The sequence below is a fragment of the Parasteatoda tepidariorum genome, chromosome 7 (assembly GCF_982258835.1).
Source record: "Parasteatoda tepidariorum strain Cologne lab strain chromosome 7, Ptep-v5.0, whole genome shotgun sequence".
Classification (NCBI taxonomy): domain Eukaryota; kingdom Metazoa; phylum Arthropoda; class Arachnida; order Araneae; family Theridiidae; genus Parasteatoda; species Parasteatoda tepidariorum.
The window spans coordinates 46,103,019-46,127,954 of record NC_141761.1 but is presented as its reverse complement, the minus strand read 5'-3'; the positions used below and the strand labels follow the sequence as shown (position 1 = coordinate 46,127,954).

At 28.7% G+C, this 24,936-nt stretch overlaps 3 protein-coding genes across 5 annotated transcripts in view; 1 reads left to right on the top strand and 2 right to left on the bottom strand.

Annotated features, from left to right (window-relative positions):
* LOC107444859 (angiotensin-converting enzyme) overlaps positions 1-15,717 on the bottom strand; it is a 29,691-nt gene extending 13,974 nt beyond the window's left edge. Inside the window, exons 1-7 of the mRNA XM_087167807.1 lie at positions 15,583-15,717; positions 13,610-13,878; positions 8,795-8,956; positions 5,532-5,634; positions 2,389-2,532; positions 1,358-1,528; positions 1,025-1,122 (exon numbers count right to left, since the gene is read on the bottom strand). Of these exons, the coding sequence (XP_087023933.1) occupies positions 1,025-1,122; positions 1,358-1,528; positions 2,389-2,532; positions 5,532-5,634; positions 8,795-8,956; positions 13,610-13,837 (906 nt within the window). The 5' untranslated portion in view covers positions 13,838-13,878; positions 15,583-15,717. The remainder of the gene's footprint in view (positions 1-1,024; positions 1,123-1,357; positions 1,529-2,388; positions 2,533-5,531; positions 5,635-8,794; positions 8,957-13,609; positions 13,879-15,582) is intronic.
* A 1,964-nt stretch (positions 15,718-17,681) lies between these two features.
* LOC122269396 (uncharacterized) lies at positions 17,682-22,331 on the top strand. 2 transcript variants are annotated; one of them, XM_087167790.1, is made up of 2 exons: positions 17,682-17,905; positions 21,880-22,331. In XM_087167790.1, the coding sequence occupies exons 1-2, from the start codon at positions 17,846-17,848 to the stop codon at positions 22,240-22,242; spliced, it is 423 nt and encodes a 140-aa protein (XP_087023916.1). In that variant the 5' UTR covers positions 17,682-17,845; the 3' UTR covers positions 22,243-22,331. The 2 variants fall into 2 exon arrangements, with proteins under 2 accessions (XP_087023916.1, XP_087023915.1); XM_087167789.1 differs by having other exon boundaries at positions 17,700-17,905; positions 21,856-22,331.
* Positions 22,332-23,372: 1,041 nt separating this feature from the next.
* The window catches only part of LOC107448427 (plexin A3), a 38,381-nt gene continuing 36,817 nt past the window's right edge, over positions 23,373-24,936 (bottom strand). For both annotated transcript variants that reach the window (XM_043042263.3, XM_087167788.1), the window contains one exon: positions 23,373-24,173. In XM_043042263.3, the coding sequence (XP_042898197.3) occupies positions 23,847-24,173 (327 nt within the window). In that variant the 3' untranslated portion in view covers positions 23,373-23,846. The remainder of the gene's footprint in view (positions 24,174-24,936) is intronic.

Sequence of the window (24,936 nt, the reverse complement as noted above, 5' to 3'; positions counted from 1 at the left end):
TGTTTTAACATTCTTGTTGACAATTGCTTGTTTTCAATCGCCACCTCAGCGAACGCTACCTCTGTTTGGTAGAAGACGAGCTTGATTCGTGGTAAAATGAGCAATACCACTCAGTTCCAAGGAAGTATCTATATTTCAGAGACACAATGAGCAATGTCCTTTTCGCGATAAAGAAATGGAGAATAAAGGCTTCCGGTACCACTAGGCTCCTTAGGTGATTTTGAGAAAAACCTTAAATGCAGTTTAATTAGTATGTAGAACATTGAACACTGAATATGACACTTCAAATTGAGCTTTCAATATACAATGACATACACAAGTTCAACGAAGACTAAAAAAATAGCTGGTTATAACGGTGTTAACTTGTGTCTTTGTCTCGATCTTAAAAATGATATTTATTTGATTTATTTATTTGAAGCAACAAAAGAACTGAGCTGGTGTTTGCCCATTTTGATCTCTTAACAAATCTTCGAGGACAAAGACTAGTCAACAGATTTACCAACGAGAGGGGAGTGCTTATCCAATAAGTCCATAGAAGAAAATAATAGACTTGCAGTATGTGTACCGATACATATTCCGACACCGAAGTATACCTGTACAATGTATACCGATTGAATGATATACCTGTAGCACATGGTTCCACTTTGAGAGCTTCCTAATAAAATTACGGTAAAAAGTACTGCGCCGCTGCCGTTTATAGTCAATTTTAATTTTATCGCAACATTTTACAGAACAAAAAGCATAAAATACCATAATGATTACAGTAATATTAACTTTATCATAGTACATTATTATTATACGTGTATTATAAGCAATATCACTGTAAAAATTACGGCATGAATTTTAAGGTGAAAACGGATTGAATGGTAAGATAGATAAGCTGCATTCAGACTGCCAGTACTTTTTATCCGGAATTTTTTCAGTCCATGAATCATGTTCAAGTACTTTACTTATTAGTTATAAGGGTTATGGTACAGATTTTCGTCACCCATCATTTATTTTAATAACACATATTTTCAATTACCTTTTCACGCATTGCCTTTGTCACGTCTACCGATTTCTTATTCGGATAAGGTATTACAAGGTCATATATATTTATCCAAGAATAAGCCCACAAGTTCCCTAAAATTAGAAAAGAACTCATTAATATGTTGCAAGTTCATAAATTTTAAGAAAATTATTTATTTCTTTGAATAATATGCTTTTTGAAAATAATGGCTTTTTCCAGGTAACAAAGATACTATCTGAAATATAAACAAAAATGTTTAAAAATATAGCATTAAAAAATTCAATAATCTTTGTGGAAACATTAAGCAGATTATATGAAAGTTAATCAAAAAGTTTCCAAAAGTTTTACCTAATAAATGGGCTGGTATAGGACCATCAGGTTTTATGTAAGATTCAGAGTATTTTTCAATTAACTTTCGTCTCACATAAGCATGTAGTTCTCTGTATAATGGCTTGAGAGTTTCCAACATCAAAAAGTATTTTTCATCTACTGCAAATCTAGGTTGCGCATTTGAGTTACCTGATAAAATAATTAATATGATTAAATTGCTAGCAATGCTTGTAAAGCTTACGATACATAGTGTTCAATAATTTCATACATATTTAAGTATTTAAGTTATGAAAAATTGAAAATCGCATTATAATCTGACGAAGCATTGTCAACAACAACCACAGCAAAGGCGAAACAACGTAAGCAGTTTGGTAAAACGATGAAACTGAAAACTAAAGATAATGAAAGGTGATTGTTAGAAATGCATCCCATCAAACTGATTCATATTACCTCGATTTAGGGTTATCACTATTACCTCGATTTAGGGTTATCGAATTATTACATGAATAAAGCACATTCTAATAACGCGAGCCATAAAGATGGTTGGTCGTTTCGAATAAAACTGCCTGTTCTCACTGTTTTCATTTACATGTAGCTCAAATGTAGGTAATATCCATCAGAAAGTTTTTCACACTGGTGGCTCGAGCACAATGAGCGATTAAAAATTTCTTGTTTTCTGCTATGTTGGGTTCAACATTACTAGATTACAAAATTAAACATTGTTAGCCGATCATCTGAATAACGCTGGTCATGAAATGAATCAAATCATTCATTAGAGTTTGTTTACTAGAGTTTGTACCAAGATAAAGATTCATTAGAGTTTGTACCAAGATAAAGATTTTTTTCTCACTTAAAAGGAAATCTGTAACTGCAAATGTGCTTATTTCATTACTTCATTTTTTAAAGGACTCTAAACAACATATATTAGAGAATATGAATATTTATAGATTAATATATGGAGACATATTTTTGGGGTTTTGGTGAAAAAAAATATGATTTTGCACTCTCTCTTCTGTTTATAAATTTTATTATTATCAAGATTATCTCACCAAGTAGTTGATTTCTTTCATTATTAAGATCAATGTATCGAAGATAATCTGCTCTGATTTTCTTTCCCGTCTCATCTCGCCACTGAGTCCAAAAATATTGGAGTTCCTGATAATTTCGTGATTTTTCCATTACATCAAATACATCTAAAATCAAATATTACATGAAATTAAAATTTAATGGATGCATAAAATGAAATTGATTTCGTTTGCGCATATATCTCAGTTTCTGAATGCTTAATAGTAAAGATGATACAAATCCGATTTTAAAATTTGACACCTTGCAAGAGATGTAACATTTTATACTAAACAGATCTGTTTCTGTGTAATATTTCAAGTTGAATTTTTTTTAACAGAAACTCTATTTTCAAAATAGATAATCTGAATAAACAACATGTCTATTAAATGATTTATGTACTTTTTTTAAAAAATATAATTATAAATTTAATGCATATTTTAAATAATTATTACCAGTTATTTTTCCCTTTCAAATGCAATTATACCAAACAATTACATCTAAGTATTGCTGAGAAAAAATTTCGGTAAATAAAATCATAGTATGTTATAGACATATCTGATAAGAAAACTAGAATTTCGGTAGTAAATATCAAAAATTGAACCATTTATTTGATCACTTTTGCGTTTGTCATGGTTATGGTTAATCGGAAATTGTGGTTTTTGAAATTACAGTTTTCATTCCACACATTTGCAGGAATCAATATAGCACTTAAATAAAATCAATATAAAGAAATTGTTTTCATGTCATACTTTTAAAAACTCAATAAAATATATCAGACTATTCTTCAGAATTTACCATTTATTTTATCACTTATTTTTTAATTTAAGGTTGTGATAGAAATACATTTCACCAAGTATACGAATAATGAACATTTTAATCTGTTTACTATGCTTTCTAGTAAGGTTTATTAAAAATGCAGCACGATGTTCATAAAAGTACGATTATGTACTCAATTTTTAATCAAGTAATTTAACCATTTCTAATTATTTTTTTCTTCTACATAAAATTCTTCAAATTTATCATAAGAAAAGGGGGCATAAATAATAGTCTCAAATGCGTGAACTTGAAGTCAAATCATGCACTCGACTTCACAGCCATTGCGCAAAGGAAAAACCCATGTATCAGTTATTCAAAAGTTCGACGGTTCAAGCCAGGTAGTTGTTATACTTTTTCTGTAAGAATTGTTTGCTTGCTATTCCTTTATTTTTGTTGTATTTTTGTATTAGGTTTTTTACTATTGCACTGCTTAAATGATTTTAAATTTATGTTTTTATTATGTATATATTTTTTATTTCATGTAATTTTTAAAAATTTTAAACAGTGAATATTTTTAGTAACGATGATGAAAAAAATGTTTCTGTTTCAAGATATATGCAAAGGTAATCATAAAAGCTATAAACTTTTTGGCAGAACTTTTACAAAAGTAGTAATGACTATATAATAATAAAAAACGTTATGCAAATTATCTTGATGTTCCTCATTATATTCGAATTTCTTAAGTGCATAGCAAATTATAATCTTTGTATTCTGATGAAAACTAGTTGAAACAAACAAAGTCGGGTCTGGAGGTCATTAAAAACATTTTATACTACCTATAACAGGAAAAAAATTGCCATCACATAATATCGCATCGGGAAAATTTATAATTTTTTCGAATTACTGGTCTAGGTTCTAATCCAAACGTAATAATGGTAGTAAAGATTCCATGTTTACTGTCTTCCAGTGCAGTTTCTAAGCACTGAAGAGCCGGCTAATAATAATATATTTTATTGGAAATTTCATAACCTAAATCAGTATGAAAGTGCTGGGCTAAAAACTATACTGTAAACACTATGTCGTAATATCTCGCCAAATATGATGTTGAACAACTAGAAAAATTGTGGGATAGAACACTTTATTCCGGGTTAATGTTAAATAGAACATTCATATCCGGTTTAAACAGGGAAATTTAAGTCTAAATAATTAAGATTGAATAAACTTGCACCAAATTTTCAAACTTGTACACCACGAGAATTCCTTACTTTTCTGAAAACAACAATGTTTGGCACTCCTTGAAACAAGAAACACCAAGTGGAATATTGCGAGCAGTTTGTTTACAATCTGGAATGAACTGGCGAGAATTTGATGTCATTTTCAACGCTGGTATTGATAAATGGGAATAAATTTCACCTTTAAACATGTATGTATGTTTTTGGTTATGTAATAAGGAAAATTATATTTTAAATCTCTGAGAACTGCCTTAACTTATTTTAATAATGCATAATTTCAATTTTCTCCCCGTCTGTTTAAGTCTAGTTCGAATTCGTCTTAAAATTCTCTCTGTGTTATGCAGATGTTTGATTTGCAAACTAACTTTTCTTTAAGAATTAATGTGTATATACCATCTAAATGACTGATTCTTACTTTGTATTGTAAAAATAACTTTACTGACTCTTATGTGAGTCTTATTTTAATGTAATTAAAAATTTTAATATTGTTGTATAGCAAAATTGAATGACAAAAATTGCAGCAGCTGCTTTTCACCAAGTAGTGTAAAAGAACATTGGTATACCAAAACAATAGACCAAGAGGGTGTTTCACTGCACCACATTTTGGTTCCCACCATTTTTGGCCAAAATACACCAAAGTTTTTACAATGATCGTTTTGGAGTTCTTATAGAACCAGAAAACAGCGCAAATTTTGTAGTTTCGATCATACTTATTTTCTCAGTGCTAAATAAATTTGAAAACACCTTAAACAACTTGATCGCACCTTAATGAATAATGTTGATCTGACGAATTTGGAGAAAAATGCGAAAATAGTTACAATGTTTAAGTATTCTCCAAATAAGCTATAAAGTTATGGTCCTACAATTTGAAGAACAACAGCAGTGTCAGCATTACGCACAAGCCGCTTTTATTTCAGCTGGTACCCATCGATATGAAGCTGGGTGCGGTTTTCCAAGTCGTTACTGAGGATCAAATCCCAATCATTCGCAATGATAGCTCAGTGCCTTTTACCACTGAACCATCGCAGTTCAGTTACAATATTAACAGTTTAAAATATTTTCATCTTACGCCCCTCAGCAAATTTCAAAAGCAGAATATTATATACTGTGGTTTTGGGGGAATGGAATTTTATAATTACCTTGCTCTGATTTTAATGTACAAGGCTGGAGGAAAGTTGACGGGTAGCTGCATACCTTAGCTTTGAGCAAGATTTCTTTCATGTCAGTAATAACATCTTTGAGCTGCAAAAATTATAAATTTGCTACAAAACGATAAACATCTGGACTAAAAAGATTTTATAATTTTTCGAACTAAGTAGAGCTTTCACCATTGCTGGAAATATGTTCCGTCCTTAGTTCGCAACATACATGTTACCGTAATTATCGAAATTCGTTTTTATATGCGTAGACCAACGACTTCTAAAAGGTGTTCCGTGGAACCCTAGAGTTCCGAGGAAAAGTCTTATGGTTTTCGAGTGTTATTAAATTTTTTAACCAGTTATGATTTTCGAAACCTGTTATTAAATTTATATTCAATTAAGAATTCATAATTTATTTAGTATTTCAGTCATTTCATAAAATTATTTTATTAAGATCCTTTTTAAGAATGAAATTTTAAAACAATGATTTGTATAATAATAAAATGAATGAATTATGAATAAGATGCATTTATGAAAGCAATTTAGTACCAATCTGCATCGAATAAAAGTATTCAAATTCACCACTGATGAAGTATTTCTCTGATAACTATTTTCAACGTTTATTTTCTTTCTTCTTTTTTGTTTTAATGAAAAACCTATTTCAGCTAATTCATTTTCAGCTTATGCAAACTATAACACTGCAGTTATGTGAATTTCATTGTTTGATTTAAGACCCAATTTTAAGACTAATATTGCTAAAATCATTTAATGAAAAAAATCATTCTTCATTCATTAATTCACAAAACGTTTTTAAGTAATTATTATGCAATTTAGAACATTACTTACTTTAAATGTAATTAATAGTCTTTCGTTAGTTAATATATTCAGAATTACTAATAAAATTTGGTCATTGATCAGCGGGGTTGCTAATTTAGAGTTTCAAAGCAAAAAAGAAAAAAAAAATTTTTTAAACGTTGGCTAGAATGCAAAGTATATATGAGTAATTGTGAATTTTTTTGAGCGTTTTATCATTTGGTGATGTTACAACAGATATCAATATTTGAGAGAAATTAAACATTCAGGAAAAGTAGATTTTTGTGCTTGACTCAGTATTTTAATTATTAGTAAGCATTAATTAATTAGTATATTTAAGGTTGACTATTTAAATTAATATGCTTGGCACTTTTTTTGCGAAAATCTAATATTTAGTTAAAAAGTTATTCCGGATGACAATCTTTTTCTTTTGCTTACTGTACATATTTTAATTCTCTGGCATTTTTACCGGTTAAACTTTTCCTTCTTTTAAAATATAGCAGCTGTTTTTACGTTGTAGAGCAAGCCCTACTCGACTTCATACTTAAAACTATAGTTGGAAACACTATAATTTCACTTTTTTGTCATCTCTTTATTTACTTAGTTATTTTTCAATTGAAGCGCTCATGTTAAAGTTTTTGCTTCCTAATTAAACTAACTTAATTAATATTAATTAAAATACTAATTGCGCATACACAACATGGTGTAAAAAATTCTGATAAAGTTACAGTATTGTATTATAATGACATTTCTGAAAGAAACGAAACGCACAATTTTGGTTATAAACTCCGAAATATGCGGTATTTAAATTATTTATTTGGTAATTTTTTCCGTTCATATGATAATGGCTTACCGGAAATTCTGGATTTCAAAATAAAGCTTTCATAACCAAACATTTAGTAAAAAATACAGAACTATAAAATAAATTTAGCCGATAAATGGTTTTTATGTCTTACTCTAAGGCAGGGGTTCCCAACCTTTTTGTACCTAAGAGCAAATACCAGAATATCGGTCGAATGGCGGGCACCATTTATTTTTTTTAGATAAATTTATAGTTGATAGACGTAGGTAATAATACACACTACATATAATGCTCAAAAAACTTTATTTTAAAAATTAATTTAACTTAGGAATTTATTTAGTATTAATATTCTTGTGTAAAATAAATGATTACTAAATTGCTTTTTCAATCCATACGAAGCATAAAAATTATTTATAAAGTATATAAAATACAGTCAATGTGGTCTTTAGCATTGCATTTCATTGGCCAGCTCTTCATAATTGGGAGAATATGGTGAAATTCCTCCTCGCAAGCAATCGTCAAGGTGTTCATCTGTAAGTCGGGATCTATATTTTGATTTTATGATATTTATTGTCGAAAGCAGTGATTCACACAAGTATGTGGAACCAAAAAGCGACTTTATTTTATATGCTGCTCTTTTTAAGAATGAAATTCATTTCTGACAACTATATTCCAGAATTTCTCATCTGATATAATAGTTTTGAGGATAATGTCATTCTGAAGATCCAAAATTTCTATCTCCACTTCTCGCCTTACTTGAAGAAATTCTGAAATGTGTGTTGCTATTACGGTTACGTTTATTTGGTTAGTAAAAGGATTTACAAAATATGTGATGAAATATCTCGATGATATTAAACTGTTGAAAGCGCTTTTCAAATTGATCATGTATGGAAAATGCACAAGAGACTTCATTTTCAAATGTGATATCCACAAAAGCTCTGAACGAGTTTATAGCCCCTATCATTCTTGCTATATGTTTGTTTATTCCCTTCAGCTCCAAGTTTTAATTATTTAATTTTTCCGTTATGAAACACAAATCTGTTAGCCAAAGAGGATCTCTTAGATCTAAAAATTTTAGGCACCAAGATAATTTTTTATTTCTTCAGTTAAATCTAGAAATCTATCAAGAACTTTACCTTTACTGAGCTAGCGTACTTATGTATGTATTTGCATAACATTTTATGGGGAAATGGAAAACTGAAATATTTTATCGTTGGGCACAAGCAGCGGGCGCACCTAGACCGATCGACGGGCGCCATGGTGCCCGCGGGCATAGGGTTGGGGACCCCTGCCTAAGGTATCATGATAAAAGTACCAAATTTCATGGCATTTACCAAATTCTATCACAGATTATAAGACCATATTTTATAGTTGATTTGTACAAATTCTTTTGTAAAAATTATCGAGGTTTTTAGTGTTTCCATAGAGGCAGAAGAATGGTAAATTTTACAATATTCTGTTAGTTTTGACCATTCTTTTTTTTTCTCAGCATAGTTGACAATTATATACATTGCAGTTAACTATTACCTGCATTGTAATTGACTATTATATAGTTTATAGTTTAATATTATATATCAGTTGTTCAGTCTAAACGTCAATATTTTTGAAAATGAAAACACTATGGATATCTATCATATAAAAACTTAACCTCAGCCTCCGTTTCTTCTACTTTTACATCAGTTTTTTTGGACTTAGAATGGAACCAATTAAAAGCATCCTTGTTCCATGAATAAAAGTTCTCCCATGCAAAGGAAGTAGCATTTTTCTTTGTTTCAGCCTCGAATGTCTGCATTTCTTCTTCCATCATGATCTAAACATATGAATTAAAGATATAGATTTAATACCAATCCTAAAAGTCAAGAAAACAATTGTAATTTTTTTATTACACGAAAATTGGAATTTGTTGAATAATTAACTGAAACAGTCGAAAATTTATGTATGTGTTGTAAAATAAATAAATTAATAAAGTAAAATGGAATAAAATCAAATGAAATGTAATGAATAAATTAAATAAATTAATTAACAAAAATGAAATAAAAAACAAACAAAATAAAACGAATAGAATACAATAAATTAATTTAAATAAATTAATTTAAATAAATATAATAAAATATAATGAATAAAATTTATTAAATAAGATATATTGAATTAAATTAATTAAAATAAATAAATTAAATTAGATATATTAATTGAAATAAATAAAAAAAACACGTATGTTAAATGTAATCTAATAATACAGATTACAAAATTGTACATTTGTATGAAAACTCTTCGTAAATTACTTAAAACTTGCTGTGTCACTTTTACATTATTACATTAGTTTTACATTAGTTCTCATGTATCAACTTTGCATTAAAAATAATTATAATTAATTTTTCAAAACTATATTTTCCAGTAAAATGATGCAGGTTAATAGTTAATTAAATGCAAAAATACTTAGATTCGTGCTGTTAGTTAAGGATAAAAAAAATTAAAGCGTGAAGAAGCTCGTCATTTTTGAGTAAGCTTCATTATAATGAAATATATGTTTATTTAAATGATTATGCCTGCCATTTTATTTCGGTAATACCTTATTGAATATTGCACAAATTAAAAAAAGAAAGACAGAATCTAAAGATATGCATTAAAAATATAAATTTAATTCGCGATCGCAACGAACTATAGGGGGCGTTGTTGTATGAGACGCATACCTGCGATTTCTATATGAACCGTCTTTCAGTTACTCTGGAGACGTCGTTAATGTAGCGTGTAGCATTGCAACGTTCCTTCTTTAATGTGGCTTATTAAATTTAAAAAAGAAAAATGCTTGATATTCTTTCTTGTACAACCGAAAACAAAATGGTATCTCTTTCTATTAGAGAAGGAATATCCAAAACACATCGGAAAAATATTTGTACATTAACAGAAAAAAATATGTATATTCTTATAAGAGTTAAAACCTAATGCCCGAGAAATAGTATTGCTAAATTTAATGATATAGCATGAAAGGCCCATTTAAACTTTACATTCTATAGTTTTAAGAATCATATTACTTCAAAAATTAAAATGAACAAAAAGTATACATAGACCTCATAATTTTATGAAATTTGATTGTGTAAACAAACTTTTTTGACAACAATTTTTATCAAAAAATTTCAAGTTTCAATAAAAATCATTATTTAGAAACTAAGAAACGTAAAATAAAGAATGCTGACGAAACAAAAACAAAAAAAACAATTCTTTTTTGTCGCCATTTTTAGTGCTACGAAAATTCGTCTTTGGGATTCGTCAAAAACAAAACAAGATGCAATTTTATTTTTTCAGGAGGGAGATATTTTACCGAAAAAACTAAAATGTACCAATTCCCACAACATGAAACTTTATCTTGGTAAATGTACGTTTTGGAAATGTTATTTCATTTGAAATCTTATTTATCAGAGTTCATATGGCGATATGATTGTTTTGTATCTATGCTAAACTCTATATCGGCTCATTTTCCACCGAAATCCGATTGACTATTTTGATTTTAAATAAAGTGTTTTATTTTATGAATTGTCGCAAAAATTTTAAGTGTAGATTGGCGGCACTTAAAAACCGCCAAATCTGTAGCGGCGGTGGCGTTAATACGTAAGTACCGAATTTTTATTCCATACTTTTCTGAATCATATTACTTCAAACATTGGAATATACAAGAAGTATACATAAACACATAATGTTATACCATTTAATTTTTCAAAAAAAGTATTTTGAGAACAATTTTTATCAAAAAATTATAAACTAAAAAACGGAAAATAAAGAATTCTTAGGATGAAAAAACGATTTTAAGAATTTTTTGCATTGAAATAAAAACTTTCATATTGTTTCTTTTTTTATTATTCTTATAGTTCTTAATCAGACGTAAAAAACCATTCTGTAGAGAACCATCATCAAATGAAAAAAAAATATTTACAAGCAAATTTTTTATTGTAAAAATCATTGCACTTACCTGATTTATAATTCCCGGAGAATTCCAAAATGATAAGTTCCTTGTTTGAAAATTTTATTCTCAAATAATAGATACATAGTTAATCCCTTCATTACTTTTAGATAACATACTACACAGCAAAATTTTATAATTGATATGAATTTGAATATGTGGCTAAAAACAGAATAGCTGAATTCTAGTTGAACTTATTCTTTCATAACTAAAAAAAACTTACCAAGAAAACGATTAAAATTAATTAGGAATCAGCGCAAATGGCACTATTTCATGTAACTTGGATAATTTTTTATTGTTGTTTTCCGAATTATATGGATACAGAAATATATACTATTCTATAACGAAGAAGAATATGCTATAACTATTACAATTCTGTATGTTCTGAATTCATATTTATTCACTGGAATGACGAAAGCAATGTTGACTTCACTTTAATTCGTAATGAATTGAAGACAGAAGAAATGCATTTTACCTTAATACACACATCTGAAACAGTATCCAAAATCAGAAGTCATCAGTTGCAAGTTTGTTGATAATTGAAATTAAAAATTTTTGAGGAATTTTTCTTCAAATGTTTGGCGTGTTCTGTTCCTGAAAGATTTACTAATATTCTGGAGATTTTTTTCAAGTTCTTCGGCTTTTTCCTTAGGGAAATTTTGTTTCTTATTTGCTGCTAAAAAATGGCGTCTGATTCGGTCAACGATTTTGATGGAACTAAATGAAAACGTGATAAATTAATGTCTGATATTTACAGGCTCCCGCTAGACGGCGTACTCGAGCGTTGCGATCGCGAATACCAATTCTAAGAGTCAAAAAAATAATTGTAATTTTTTTAATTAACGAAAATTTGAATTCGTTGAATAATTAACTGAAACAGCCGAAACTTATTTATGTGTGTGTAGTAAAATAAATAAATAAATAAAATGAAATTAAATAAAATAGCGTGGAATGAGTAAATTAAGGTGACCACTTTACCATAATTTCACTGAGTTAAAATTCTGCACAAGAGTAAAGTTCAGTGTGCCTCAACCAGTAATTTCAGCTTGGTTATTAAGAATCTGATAGAATACATGCATTTCTAAAATTGCAATTATTTTCATGAATAGTTTAAACGTTACAGTAAATCTGAACATGGTTCTGTCAAACATAAGTGAGTTTTACCCGACACTGGGTACCCGGTTAAATTAGCTGGTTCTGGGAAAAACTTCGTAATCCTCAAAATACAGCAGATGGACATCCAGTCGTATCTTTAGTTCAAAAATTTCCTAAACCGTTCTTCCCCTTTGATCTTCAACCATGAATACAAAGCAACCACGGGGGCTGGTGAGCAACGCTGGAGTGGGTAAAGGGGGGAGCATCCTAGCAATATATGTTGTATCATATTCCTAGTAAAATCATATTATCATGTAAGATAATATTAATACTATAGCATAACTTACAATAGAAAAATTTACATAGTTTTTATTTAAAACAGGATAATAACTGAACCGTAAAAAGAAGTTTTGCAAAATTGAGATAAAATGCCTCAAAATAGCTCTGAAACAGATAATCATCGAATCTAAAAACCCCATGCATTAAAAATTGAAACATCACATACTTATAGTTGAAAAGAAAAACATATGGAGGGACAGATGTTAGTTTCCTGCCGGCAGCATTCCAAACAAAGATCTCTGGATTTGTAGGTGGAAGCTCACAGAATAGTAGTACAACCCAGACCAGGGCCAGATTGGAATCTTTTTATATTATATATAGCTTAGAAGTTCTTAAGATATTGCGAAATAAGCTAAAAATGACATTGAAATTACCGATCTCCTGTGTGACTAAGTTGTCGGAATTATATTTTTAAAATTTCTAACCTTAGTACCATTGAAATTGGAAATGAATATTTCATTATGTGTTGTTGGGTAAGTCACTATGCAAGGTTTCCTAGCTCTTCTTGAACAAGGGTGAACAACGGTAGTGCATCTTACTACGAACCCGGATGTTGTTAGTTCAAAACCTGCCAACTGCTAACGAACATCACTCTTTTCTCTCTTTACATATTTTTTGACACAATCAATTTTGCTAAAAAATGAGTTGATGGTGTTTTAATTTCTAAGAAATAGGGTTTCAAATTCACCTGTAATTTGCTCCGGAGTAATTTTGACACATTTTTGCTCAATCTTGAGAAACCCTTCTCTACAGTGTGGGGTATCAAATTCGACTATTATTTGTTCCAGAGCTATTTTGACACATATTTGCTCAATCTTAAGAAATACTTCTCTACAGTGTGGAGTTTCAAATTTAACTATTATTTGTTCCGGAGTTATTTTGACACATTTTTGCTCAATGTTGAGAAACCCTTCTTTACAGTGTGGACTAAAAGCTTAGTAAATTTTAAATTAAGATAATAATTTTTTTTTTGACATGGAAGTGATGTCTTACTGCTTGTATGATTTTTATAGGAATATTTTAATTTCTAATAAAGATTATTAGAAAATCTTGCAAAACATAAAAAGTACATACGAATTCTCTTCTATTGTAGTCTGTTAAATTGGTTCTGTAGTTCCAAAGTGCTGTGATTAATTTATTTTTCATCTTTTCATCTCGTTTTTCGTAGTTTTGGTACAGAAGAAGTGCGGCTTCCATGTCGGTGTTATTTCCAACCTCGTAGTGTATGTTTGCTTCTAGTTCCAAAGTGCATAATGTGATGACTGCGATGATGATAAGAAGAAATATGGAATATGCCATCATTTTTTTAGGTAACTTTGAGACTTGTAATAGTTACTTGTAATCTAAAAAAAGCATTAAAAACTTTAAATTGATTTTTGTACAACTTTCAAATAAATATGGGCAAAACCAAAATATATATTTCGAATACAAATAGTTGTTTTCGTGTAAATTTATTTCGGTATTATGTAAAAGTCTTTGTTTTTATCATTTCTTAGTTATTCGTAAAAAAATAAGAAATGATAAAACAAAGTCAAACAAGGTTGTTAAACCCAAACCCTTCTGCTTCAAACTCACTGTTGTCAAACAAGGTCTTAGGTAGCATATAAAAAGGATCTTAAAAGCAAGACAAACCATCCCAAACAAAAGTATTCGCAAATTTTGTACAATGGAAGATAAACTTCCGAACCTGATTATATTGAAATCCGTAATTGGAATTCTTGTTTAATATCCTCTCACAATGCTGTAAGACTTATGTGAAGATGATATTGAATTACCCATCAATTTTGACACTACGTGTACTAAAGACGCATTTCCTGTCACTCCCAAGCTGTGTCAAACTTGTGAGACAAGGGTTTCGTCTGCGAACATAGAACTAGTGACATATATATATATATATATATATATATATATATATATATATATATATATATATATATATATATATATATATATATATATATATATATATATATATATATATATATATATATATATATATATATATATATATATATATATATATATATATATATATATATATATATATATATATATATATATATATATATATATATATATATATATATATATATATATATATATATATTGAAGTTCATGTACCAGGGCGTTATTCCCTTTCAGAAGTCCCACTATAGAAGACAACTAGTGTTGCGTCTTTTAAGAACTAAGAAGAAAACACGAACACAGAAGTTACTTCTACTTCTAAAAGCAATAGTTTTATTCGAAAAATCATAGAATCAAGCGGCAGCAGCAACAATCCACAACTTTTTTCAACACGCATTTATTTTGCAGAAAGATTTTATTGGGGAGAACGAAGATAATGAAGACAACTTACCTATCAGTCTGAGGTTAAAAAAAGAATATACATTTTTCCTAAAAATGTTACGGAACAACAATTTGAATGTTGCAATGAGGAAATGTATATTTCTGGTACCTCAAGCGATGGTGACATTGTCACCGAAATTAAACAAAAGAATGAAGACTTGTTAAAGGAAAATGAATTTTAAGTATTTCCATGTATGAAGTGAAATAAGCAGTAAAAATTCTGAATAAATTTTTTTCTTCAGAAAATGTGGAATTGTAGATAAGAAAATTCCTGAACTCAACTTAAAATCTAATTGTACTCAATCAAAAATCACTAAGTTCTTATAAAATGTAAAAATAAAACCAATTTTCAGCAAAGAAATTTTTTGCCCTCTAATGTTTATTATCCATTTGATTCGTTAATAATTTTTTAAGCAAAATATGTGAAATGGTAATCCTTATTTTGAATAATTCAACAATCATATGCATCTATCATATCAGATTTATCAAACTTAAATTTTAAAAAAGGAGCAAATATTTCAAGTTTTATTTAATTTTAAGTACAATTGTGAGTAGAAGACAATTACTGATTTAAAAATTTTATGCAATTTATATTATTATTGCAATAGGTAACTTTTTTTCTTACTAAAGCGCTCCGCATCTTAATTTAAAAATATACAAAACTTACATATTTCTTAAGAAACAAAATCGAACCAACTTACTTGTTTTTTCTACTGAAATTTCTTACATATTTCAAACTGATAAAAAATCCGTACTGAAGTCATTAAAATAATAGAGTGAATAGTTACTTAAATAACCTTATCATAGTTTTATTTCTCTAGTTTTTTTAAAGAAAGCACATGAAGTACAAATTATTTTCTAATTAAAATGCATCCTGTTATGATTTTGAATTTGATCTAACTAACGGAAGAGGAAATAATTAGCGAGGAATAAAAACATACATCGTCTAAATCTAAATTCTTCAATTTTACTCTAATAAGTTAGTACGCATATATTATAATTTGAAAATCAAAAACTATTTAAGATGTATATATAATTATTTATTAATTTGTTTACTGGGTATAACATTTGTGAAAAAAATAGATTTATTAATTAAAACTCAAAATAAAAAGCATGTTACTCCTAGTGTCTTTTTCCAACAATGAAATTTAAGATAACTTATGACAATAACAACAACTATTATAAAATGATGTTTAACATCTATTTCTTAAGCGGACATAGTTCAAAGCTCGCTTCACCACTCATTTAGTTTTTACTCAGTTCTTTTGTTTGAATTAGTAGACATAACTTCAGTCGGTTTATTGCAGAAAGACGTTTCGTTTATTTAGACTAATTACAGAGGAATTGAAATAAGAAAAACCAACGATGCATTGGATAAATAATGTAATTTAGACTTAAGATAAGTGGGCTCATTGCAAAATAAAGGATGCTTTTAAGAGATGAACCCGAATAGAAGATAATTAAATAAAATGTAAAGGTGATGTCTATTTCCTTTATAAATTTTTAAAACGTCCATTGTATTATTACATATTAGGTATGTTTTTTAGTAAAACCCATTTTTGACTGATATTCAGAAAATATTTACTACTCAGATCAAAAGCTTACGAGATAGTTTTGAAATGAACATGTGTAGAAAATATTTATTAAAAATCGAAATATCCACTTTGCAATTTTTTTTATTATATATATATATATATATATATATATATATATATATATATATATATTCAAACCTTTCCTATATTTGTGTATTGCTCTTTCGTTTTGTTTTTTCTAAATCGCAAAAGTTTATAAAGATCAGTCAAAATTCAGACGATTTTTAAATATTTTTTTCATATTTTCTTCTTTTATATGATTTTTAGAAAATATTTTCCACTCTATGATTTTTCTTTCACATTTTCCGCAATTTACACATATCCCATGTTATTTACATATTTACACACTATGAACAGGGTTCTGAAAGCAAAAACTAGGATATTTTAGGCTCATCCTAACGTCTGTTCGCCCTAAATCAAAGATGACTTACAACTTCACAATTTTTCCCCATATTCCCGCACTGATTTCTAGATAGAAGTGCTAACTCTGCTATTTATCTCCTCGTGTAGTGACAAAAGGCTCATCTTATAGAGAATATCCACTTTACCGCATCTGGAAACAGCTTCCATATTTTATTACAATATCTGCTTTCGTTTAAAAAATATGAGAGAGGTTCAAGATTTTAGTGGGTCTACTGTATATACAAAATTTAAGTAGCTTTATCGAAATTTTGCTGATTTTGTTAAAATTTACTGTTTAAAAATCTGCTAAGGGAAATAGTAGCACAAAAGAACAACAAAAATGTTTTTCGTTTCTGAAAAGAGTATGAAAGTATATCTTATGCAACTGAAATAAAAATTAAAATTGCTTTGCAATCTTTGAAATCCGAATTTCTTGAAGAATAAGTTAAAAATGATTTTTTTTAATCGATAAATAGTCAATAGTTAATAAAAATAGCGTTTATGCATGCAAATTTGACATTGCAATTTCTTGCTGATTCAGATAGTAAAACAGATTCAACAGGAAAACAATTGTTTCTCTAAGCAAGATTAATACTTATTTTTGAAAGCGATTTATGTATTAATTCTTCGAATTATTTTGTTTTTTTTTAAAAAAAAAGAAATTCGTGTCACGAAATCCGGATGTAAGTGTTTTTTAGGAATAAGATTAACATTAAAATGAAAGAAGTATTATTCAAATAAGCATTATTACGAAATATTCCATTTTTCTGAAGAAGCCTTAGTATTAAAAGCATTATTTACCTAACAGGTAATTTTTATCAGGTAATAGTAAATGTTTATTTAAGACAGTTTATTAAGAGGTTTTCGAATAATATTAAAAAAGCATGTAAGGTGTTTGATATTTAAAAAAAAATTAATCAGAGGAAATGATTTAATTTTACTTTCAATTATAGGCTTTTTCCCAATTATGGAAATTATTAGATTGATTAGTATAACAGCATTAGTTTTATTGATTTGTTTAATCACAGTAAGTATATATTTGTTATACTATTATTATATAAAAATAGTTCTTTATGATGGCGCGAAATGCGTTATAAAAATAATTCTTAATGAAAGTGCGAAAATAATAATTCTTACGCAAGAAAAAATTTATTTGCGTGCTATAATAATCCGGAAAATAAATCGAAATAATTTTCTTATTATTTGTTTTTATTAAGTAATTAATTTATTTTTTGTTTAATAAAATGAGTAAAATAATAAAATTGAAAACGAGTGTTTCCGGGAAAATAGAAGCGTAGCAATAAAATTACTGACAATGTGGACAATGTCTGGCATTTTTAAGATAAGTATGCGAATTATTATGTACTTTACTTAGACATTGTACGTATAATCGTATACAATACCTAGGCATCGCTTAGACAAACGAGATCTTTATAGGCTAAGTATGATTTAGTCTGTTTACTAAGTTTCTCTCGAAACAGAATCTTAAGTTGTCTGTTGCTACGGAAACAAGATTGATCACATTTTAGAGAAGGAGGTTTTAATACTTCCTCCGCTGACCCCTGCCAAAATTTGTCCGAAATGTTTATCTTACATCTTTACTCTAAATTGTTAAACTTCTTAACCATAGTCAAACTCAGTGCTCTAGACGATTGGCGAGGGGAGTTATTTAGACTGATTATAATTTATTTAGATTGATGTAAATCATGGAGGAAAAAAAAGAACATTATTTTTATTCGTTTTCTTTTTTTAAATATATATTATTGAGTAGTTGACCAAATAAAAATAACATTTTCTTCATTCAATAAATAATTTTTTGCAATTTCTTTTTACCTTAACTGACTTATTAATAGTAATATGCAATTAGGTAAAATCTCATCTGTGTAGTGAATTCCAGAAAATTGCCTTTTAATTAAAAAAATATGAGCATAGAGAGCTACCCATACATCTTCTAACTGTTTTATTGATTAATTCAATTAAGTTATGATTAATAACAGACAGTGATTATTAAATAACTATATCTTTATCATTAAAGAAAGCAGAGTCAAACGTCAACATATTTGTTGCACCAAGAAATTAATTTAAATACTACAAATCACAGTTATATTAATTTAAAGTATTAAATGATCCTATTTGTTACTTTCCATTGTATACAATGCATAGACAATGCGTGAAATGCTTAACCATCTTCAATTTTATTGAAAGATTTTTGCCCATTTTCCCACTTCTTCAGTCACATACACAATAACCTTGATATATTGCGTTACCAAAGACTGTTCCCTACTTTAAACCAGAATTTTAAATTTTCAGACACACACAATTAATTTGATTCACAATTCTTTTACAAATTTTTTAAGACTAGTTGTAGTGTTAATATTTAGATGCTGTATGAAACATACATATTTCTCCTGTCTTTATTGTTAGCCAATGCTTCGTTTGCAAAATAACAGTCATATTTCTTTGCCTGTGTTTAAGCTGGGGCCTCTTCTCTTGTTTGTTTGACATACCTTTTGTATCAGTATAAACATTTCTGATGTTGATTTTACTTAAATTGATTTCACTAAAAATATGTTAAAAAAGAAAGCAAAAAACTTTGTTAAATATTAAGTTCCTGTACAAATGCTTATAAGCAAGTCTACCGCCTGTATAGTGAGCAAAAAGAAAAAAAAATTAAATACAATGAAATTTATTTTGCATCTAAAATAGGATTTTTCAGTCACGAAGACCATATAGATGAAATATAAATTGAACACGCACATCTCGGTAATTTTTGTGCTCAGAATGAAATCACGTGACTGAAGCACAAATCATGTAAAAATAGTTTTTAACTTTCGTTTCTCCTTGCTATTTTAATGGAAGAAAATCGAAGTGGGAATTTAAAATATGGTTTGGTGCTGTATTTGGTTTAGATAAAAATGCTTCAAATGAGAACCTAGTACACTTTCTAGGTATGCTTACTTATCACTTTTTGAAATTGTAATTGTTTTATTTATGATTTTATTGTATTTGTTTCATTTATTTTATTTATTGCAATTGTTTGTTTTATATAATATCCATCTTTAAATACAAGACTTAAAATTTGATTTTTCAGAAACTATTCGTTAGATATCGCTTAAATGTTGTATTTTGACATTAAAAATTACATTCCTTTAAATAATGTAGAAATTTGAATATCCTATTATTCCAATTCATACTTTTCAAACATCGATAAATAAAATAATAATAGATAATTATTAAAAATTATTGTTTCCGTGGCACTACTTTGGATAAACTTATTTTACATATCCACTCAAAATTTTTCTACTCATTTAAAAAGTTCTCGAGATATGATGAAATACGCAAAATATAATATCAACATTAAGGGGGCTGAACTTTGGAGCCTTCTCCAGACCAAACTATTTGGACTATATTTCTCTGATTGCGAATATCCTAAATGTTTCAGGAGTTCGAAACTTGCATCCGTCGAAATAAAGGTATGTTTATTTAGAGAAAGTACGTTTTTGTGTCTTGTTTTTCAACTTAAAATATGGTCTGCACTAATTAATTAGCATATTTAAGGTTAGGCTATTGAACAATTAAAATTGAATCTTGGTATTCGAAAATTTGATTATCAGATAAAGTCTTCCCTTTTCGATAAATGAGTACCAAGCATGTTTGGGAACCAGTGATGGGCATCATTCACGAAAATTTTATTCATGACTAAATTTATTCTGAATGATTATTCAAATGAAAATTTAGTCATTATTCATCATTCATTATGCAAATGTATAAAAATTTTTGAATAATGATTGATGAATGAACTCATTAGTCATGACTAATTTTTCTGAGTAAAATTTTGGATAACCAGCGAAAAATGCAATCCATATGTCTTTTTCTATGACGAGAAGCAAAACATCGTTTGCTCCTAAACGTCTTATTTTAGGAATTTAACTATAAAACTAAGACAAGTATGAACATTTATTTTTATGTTATTTTAACTTACTCCAACGTAACATACTTAGTTGTGCTAAAAAGTAGGTTTATAACAGTTTAGTTACTTAAGTTCATTTTAAAATTTTGTTCTAAAATCTATAAAACACAATTTCTTATAGTTTTTGAAAGCGAACGATAATCTTATTTTAAATTTTTAAATAAAATTTTAACTTAAAAAATTAAACGCTTTTTTGCCATGTAACCATTTCTCAAAAGTATGCATTATGTTAGACAAAAGTAAATTTCCTCAAACATTATATAAATATACTTGAAAAGGATTAACGTTTTATTTGTAGTAATCATAATCGTAGTCAATTAGAGTATTCCGTGCCCATTTTTGTTGACCAGTGAAATTATTCAGTTATTCTTGATTAATGAATGAAGGATACTGAATAAAGAATAATGAATGATTTATTCTTTATTCAAAATATTTCTGACTACTGAATAAATCTTTATTTATTATTCATTATTCAGATTTCGAATAATTATTCATCATTCTTTATTCATTATTCTGAATGACAAATGCCCATCTCTGTTGGGAACTAAACACTGGGGGTTCCGCGTTCGCCTGACCACTCGACCGGAACATCTGCTCCCGCACCCCAGAGCTCAAGGTCAAGAAAACTGAGATGGATACAGTAGGCCTTGGCCCTCTATGGGATGTCGCGTCACTGAGTTTAGCTTAGTTTAATTAAATGAATTAAAATAAGTATAAAATTTAGCTTAGAACCTTCTAGAAATAAAAGTTATAATATGTTAAATATAATCCTGTTTCCCCAAAATCTGAAGATTTAAATTTTAAATTATTTCAAGAGATTGACTTTGTTAAAAAATACAATGATTTCTCCGTAGACAATGAAATGATTCTTTGTGTTTTTCTGTTTACTTGTGATTTTTCAAGAAACCTATACACAACCAAGAACTTAAATTAAGTGTTTTGAGATAAATAAAAATAATAAGTTATGAATTAAGGTGTTATTATTACATTAATAATAAGATCAGAAGTATTTTGACTTTTATTCTTTAAAGGTGTCTAGTGAAGAAGATTTCCATCGAAGAGATGGGGGTTCTAAAATACCAGGTATACCAGGGAAATACTTCTTTTACGTTAACTGCACATCATGTGATGTGCAGGGAGGACTGGTTCTGAATCACGAAAGCAGCGCCTATGACTACGATTTTGGTAGTTTGGAAGATAGTGGAGATCACAATGTATACGGTGCTGAAGATAACGGAAATGTGACACCAAGCCAACAGAATGCGATGACCCCCTTTGAGACAACGCGATTTGTGAAAAAGAATATGAGAGCCAGGAGAAAAGGAAATCGTCTCAGGAAAATGAAACAGTCGGAAGACAAAAAAATTCCAACACTTAATTTGACAGTGGATTAGATATTTCAAAAAAGAAAAATGTTTATCATCAATAATTTCTAGTGGTGGAAAAAAATAGCTTAAAATGAATAAAAGTTGTTTTAATTTGAGTCATTAGTTGTTTGAGTAATTTGAGTTCAGTGATTTCATCATTAACTTTTTATACAAAACAAAAATAAAAAATAAAATATTTAGTATTTGAAATTATACCTTAACACCGTATGTATTTGCAATTATTACATTAACTATCTTATCCCATTTTTATTAAATATTGCACTTGCTTTCCAGTCAAAATTCAATAAAAAATATAATGTTTACATCTGGTTGGTTGGTTCTAATGCCACTTGATACACGGGCAAGCCTGCTGGGTGAAACCGAGCAAATTTAAGGCAGAGTGTGCGTTTCTTGTTTTTCAGTGGCGCCATCTATGGCCAAGAATACGACTACAGCCACACCAAACGTCACACCCGTTTTATAGGGCGGACCCATTCATACATCCGTTCATTCATCCACAGATCCCAATTTTTGACATTTTTCAGAGAACGATCGATCTCCAATCCAGTACCCCCAGAGGTATTGATTTGTTATGGGAACATGAAGAACTTTTGCGACTTGACAGAATTAACGTGCATCAGTCACTTTACAGCACGGGGAGTCTTTGGCCGGCAGGGTTCGAACCCACGAACTCTCGGACATGGGCCCTACCGACCAGTCTATCCCGGCCTATTTCTACATCTGAAATATCTCATTGACTAAACACTTGTGAGTTCAAAGTCTAGAGTAGATATATCTCATGTGAGCAAAAGTTGGAGTAGGTAAGATGTAAAATGATTACAACATTGCATATTATTTATTATCTTTAGAAATTAATAATACTGCATAAGTGAGAGAGACAGGTCCTGGTAACACTTCTCTGAATAAAAACTATCTAACTGTAAATTAGGTAATTTTCTTCAATTATTGATTATTGATTTACTAATTATTCATTTATTGATTGTTCAATTACTTATTTGTATGAAGAAAATAAAATAATTTCAAATATTTTCTTCTTTTCCTCATTCAAATTTTCAAAATGTTTCAACACATACAAACAATTTACATTGCCCCCTAAGCAAGCAATAAATTTTAGTTTAAAGCACATATAAATTTGGTCTGTGAATTCTAAAATAATGTATATTTTTTCCAATAATGTTACTGAATGTATTACAAATTGATCAAAAAAATATATTACAGGAAAAGAAAATAATACTAAAAATATTAGAGCAATAAAATTTTTTTTTCACATTTTGATCAGTTTCAACTGCGACAAGCTTAAGGCAAATGACAATACTTATTCAGAAAAAATAAAATACATAATTTAATAATAGATTTGCTAATCAACTTTTTTAATCAACTGGAAGATACAGTTTTTCATTGAAAGGAGAAAAGTTTTCATGTTTTCTAGTTCGATATTCAACTACACAGTTTCAATGACTACTTTCGATTGCAAGTATCCAATGTGAGTTCAAGTTTTGGGAAACTTTTTATGCATAAAGTTGTACAAATTGAGGTTTAAGGCGTACAATGTTGATCCTTGAATAGTAAGTCTAAGTGCTTCTAGAAAATTGAAGCTAATAAGACCACTATCAAGTCGTTATTTTGTTAACCTTAGGTCTTACATATTTTCTTGCTGGTACAAATTGGGGTGCATCCTCATCACCATACATGTTCTTTCTCCATACATCAGGTGGATTTTCTAATCTTTTTGATGCGTTTTCAAGATGGATTACAAATGATTCCTTATTTTTCATTCTTTTCCGATAACAGTAAAGCAAAATAATTAAAATTATGAGAATTAAAATGACCAGACTACTGGTTACACCAATTAACACTGGATTTCCTAGAGTGAATGTTTCCTTTGAACTGTATTTCATCTTTCCAATGGTGAAATTCAGTCCATCACCTATTTCTACCTACAAGAAACAATTAACAAAACAAATATTAATACACCAGCAAAATAATTTCATAAATTTTACACATCTTAAAATTCTTGTAGGTACAAAGTTCTTACATCTTATAATAAATACATAAAAGAGGTGTATATTATTTGATATAAAATGTGTCTCCATTTATGGTGTTTGTATTATAACAAAGTCCTTATTTCCTGTTTTATTATTTTGCATCTTTCATATAGGCCTGCAGGTAGAAAATTAAACTTTTTCGAATAAAAAGCTAGTATTGCTCATCTTTTTTATTAACCCCTTAACGATCGGTTAATTTTCAAGAAAACGGTCATAAAAGTGCCTATTTTTTATTGGTGCTATTTGATTAGTGTTGACATCTAGTTTAAAATAAACTAACTATCTACAATTATTTTAAAAATATCCTGGTACTGCCATCTGGTGTGTAAAATAAGAAATAAAATGTTTTCTGGGTAAAAGAAATGAATTAGTTTTATTCTTATTGGTGTGTTACTACTGAACACTCCAACCTGGAAATATCACGGGAGCGAGAAATAGAGGGCGAAACCTCACCCCGTCATTTTCACGGGAGCGAGGAGGAAGGGGTTAAAGAAATATTGTAGAAGGAAGAAAACTACATTAACGGAAAAATCGGTTATCCTGCAATCGGTAATTAATAATAAAATACTCAAAAAGCAAAAATTTGGATCAAAACTTTGGACCACTTTCCTGACCAAACAATGGGGAACATTTGAACATTTGAAACATTTTGAAG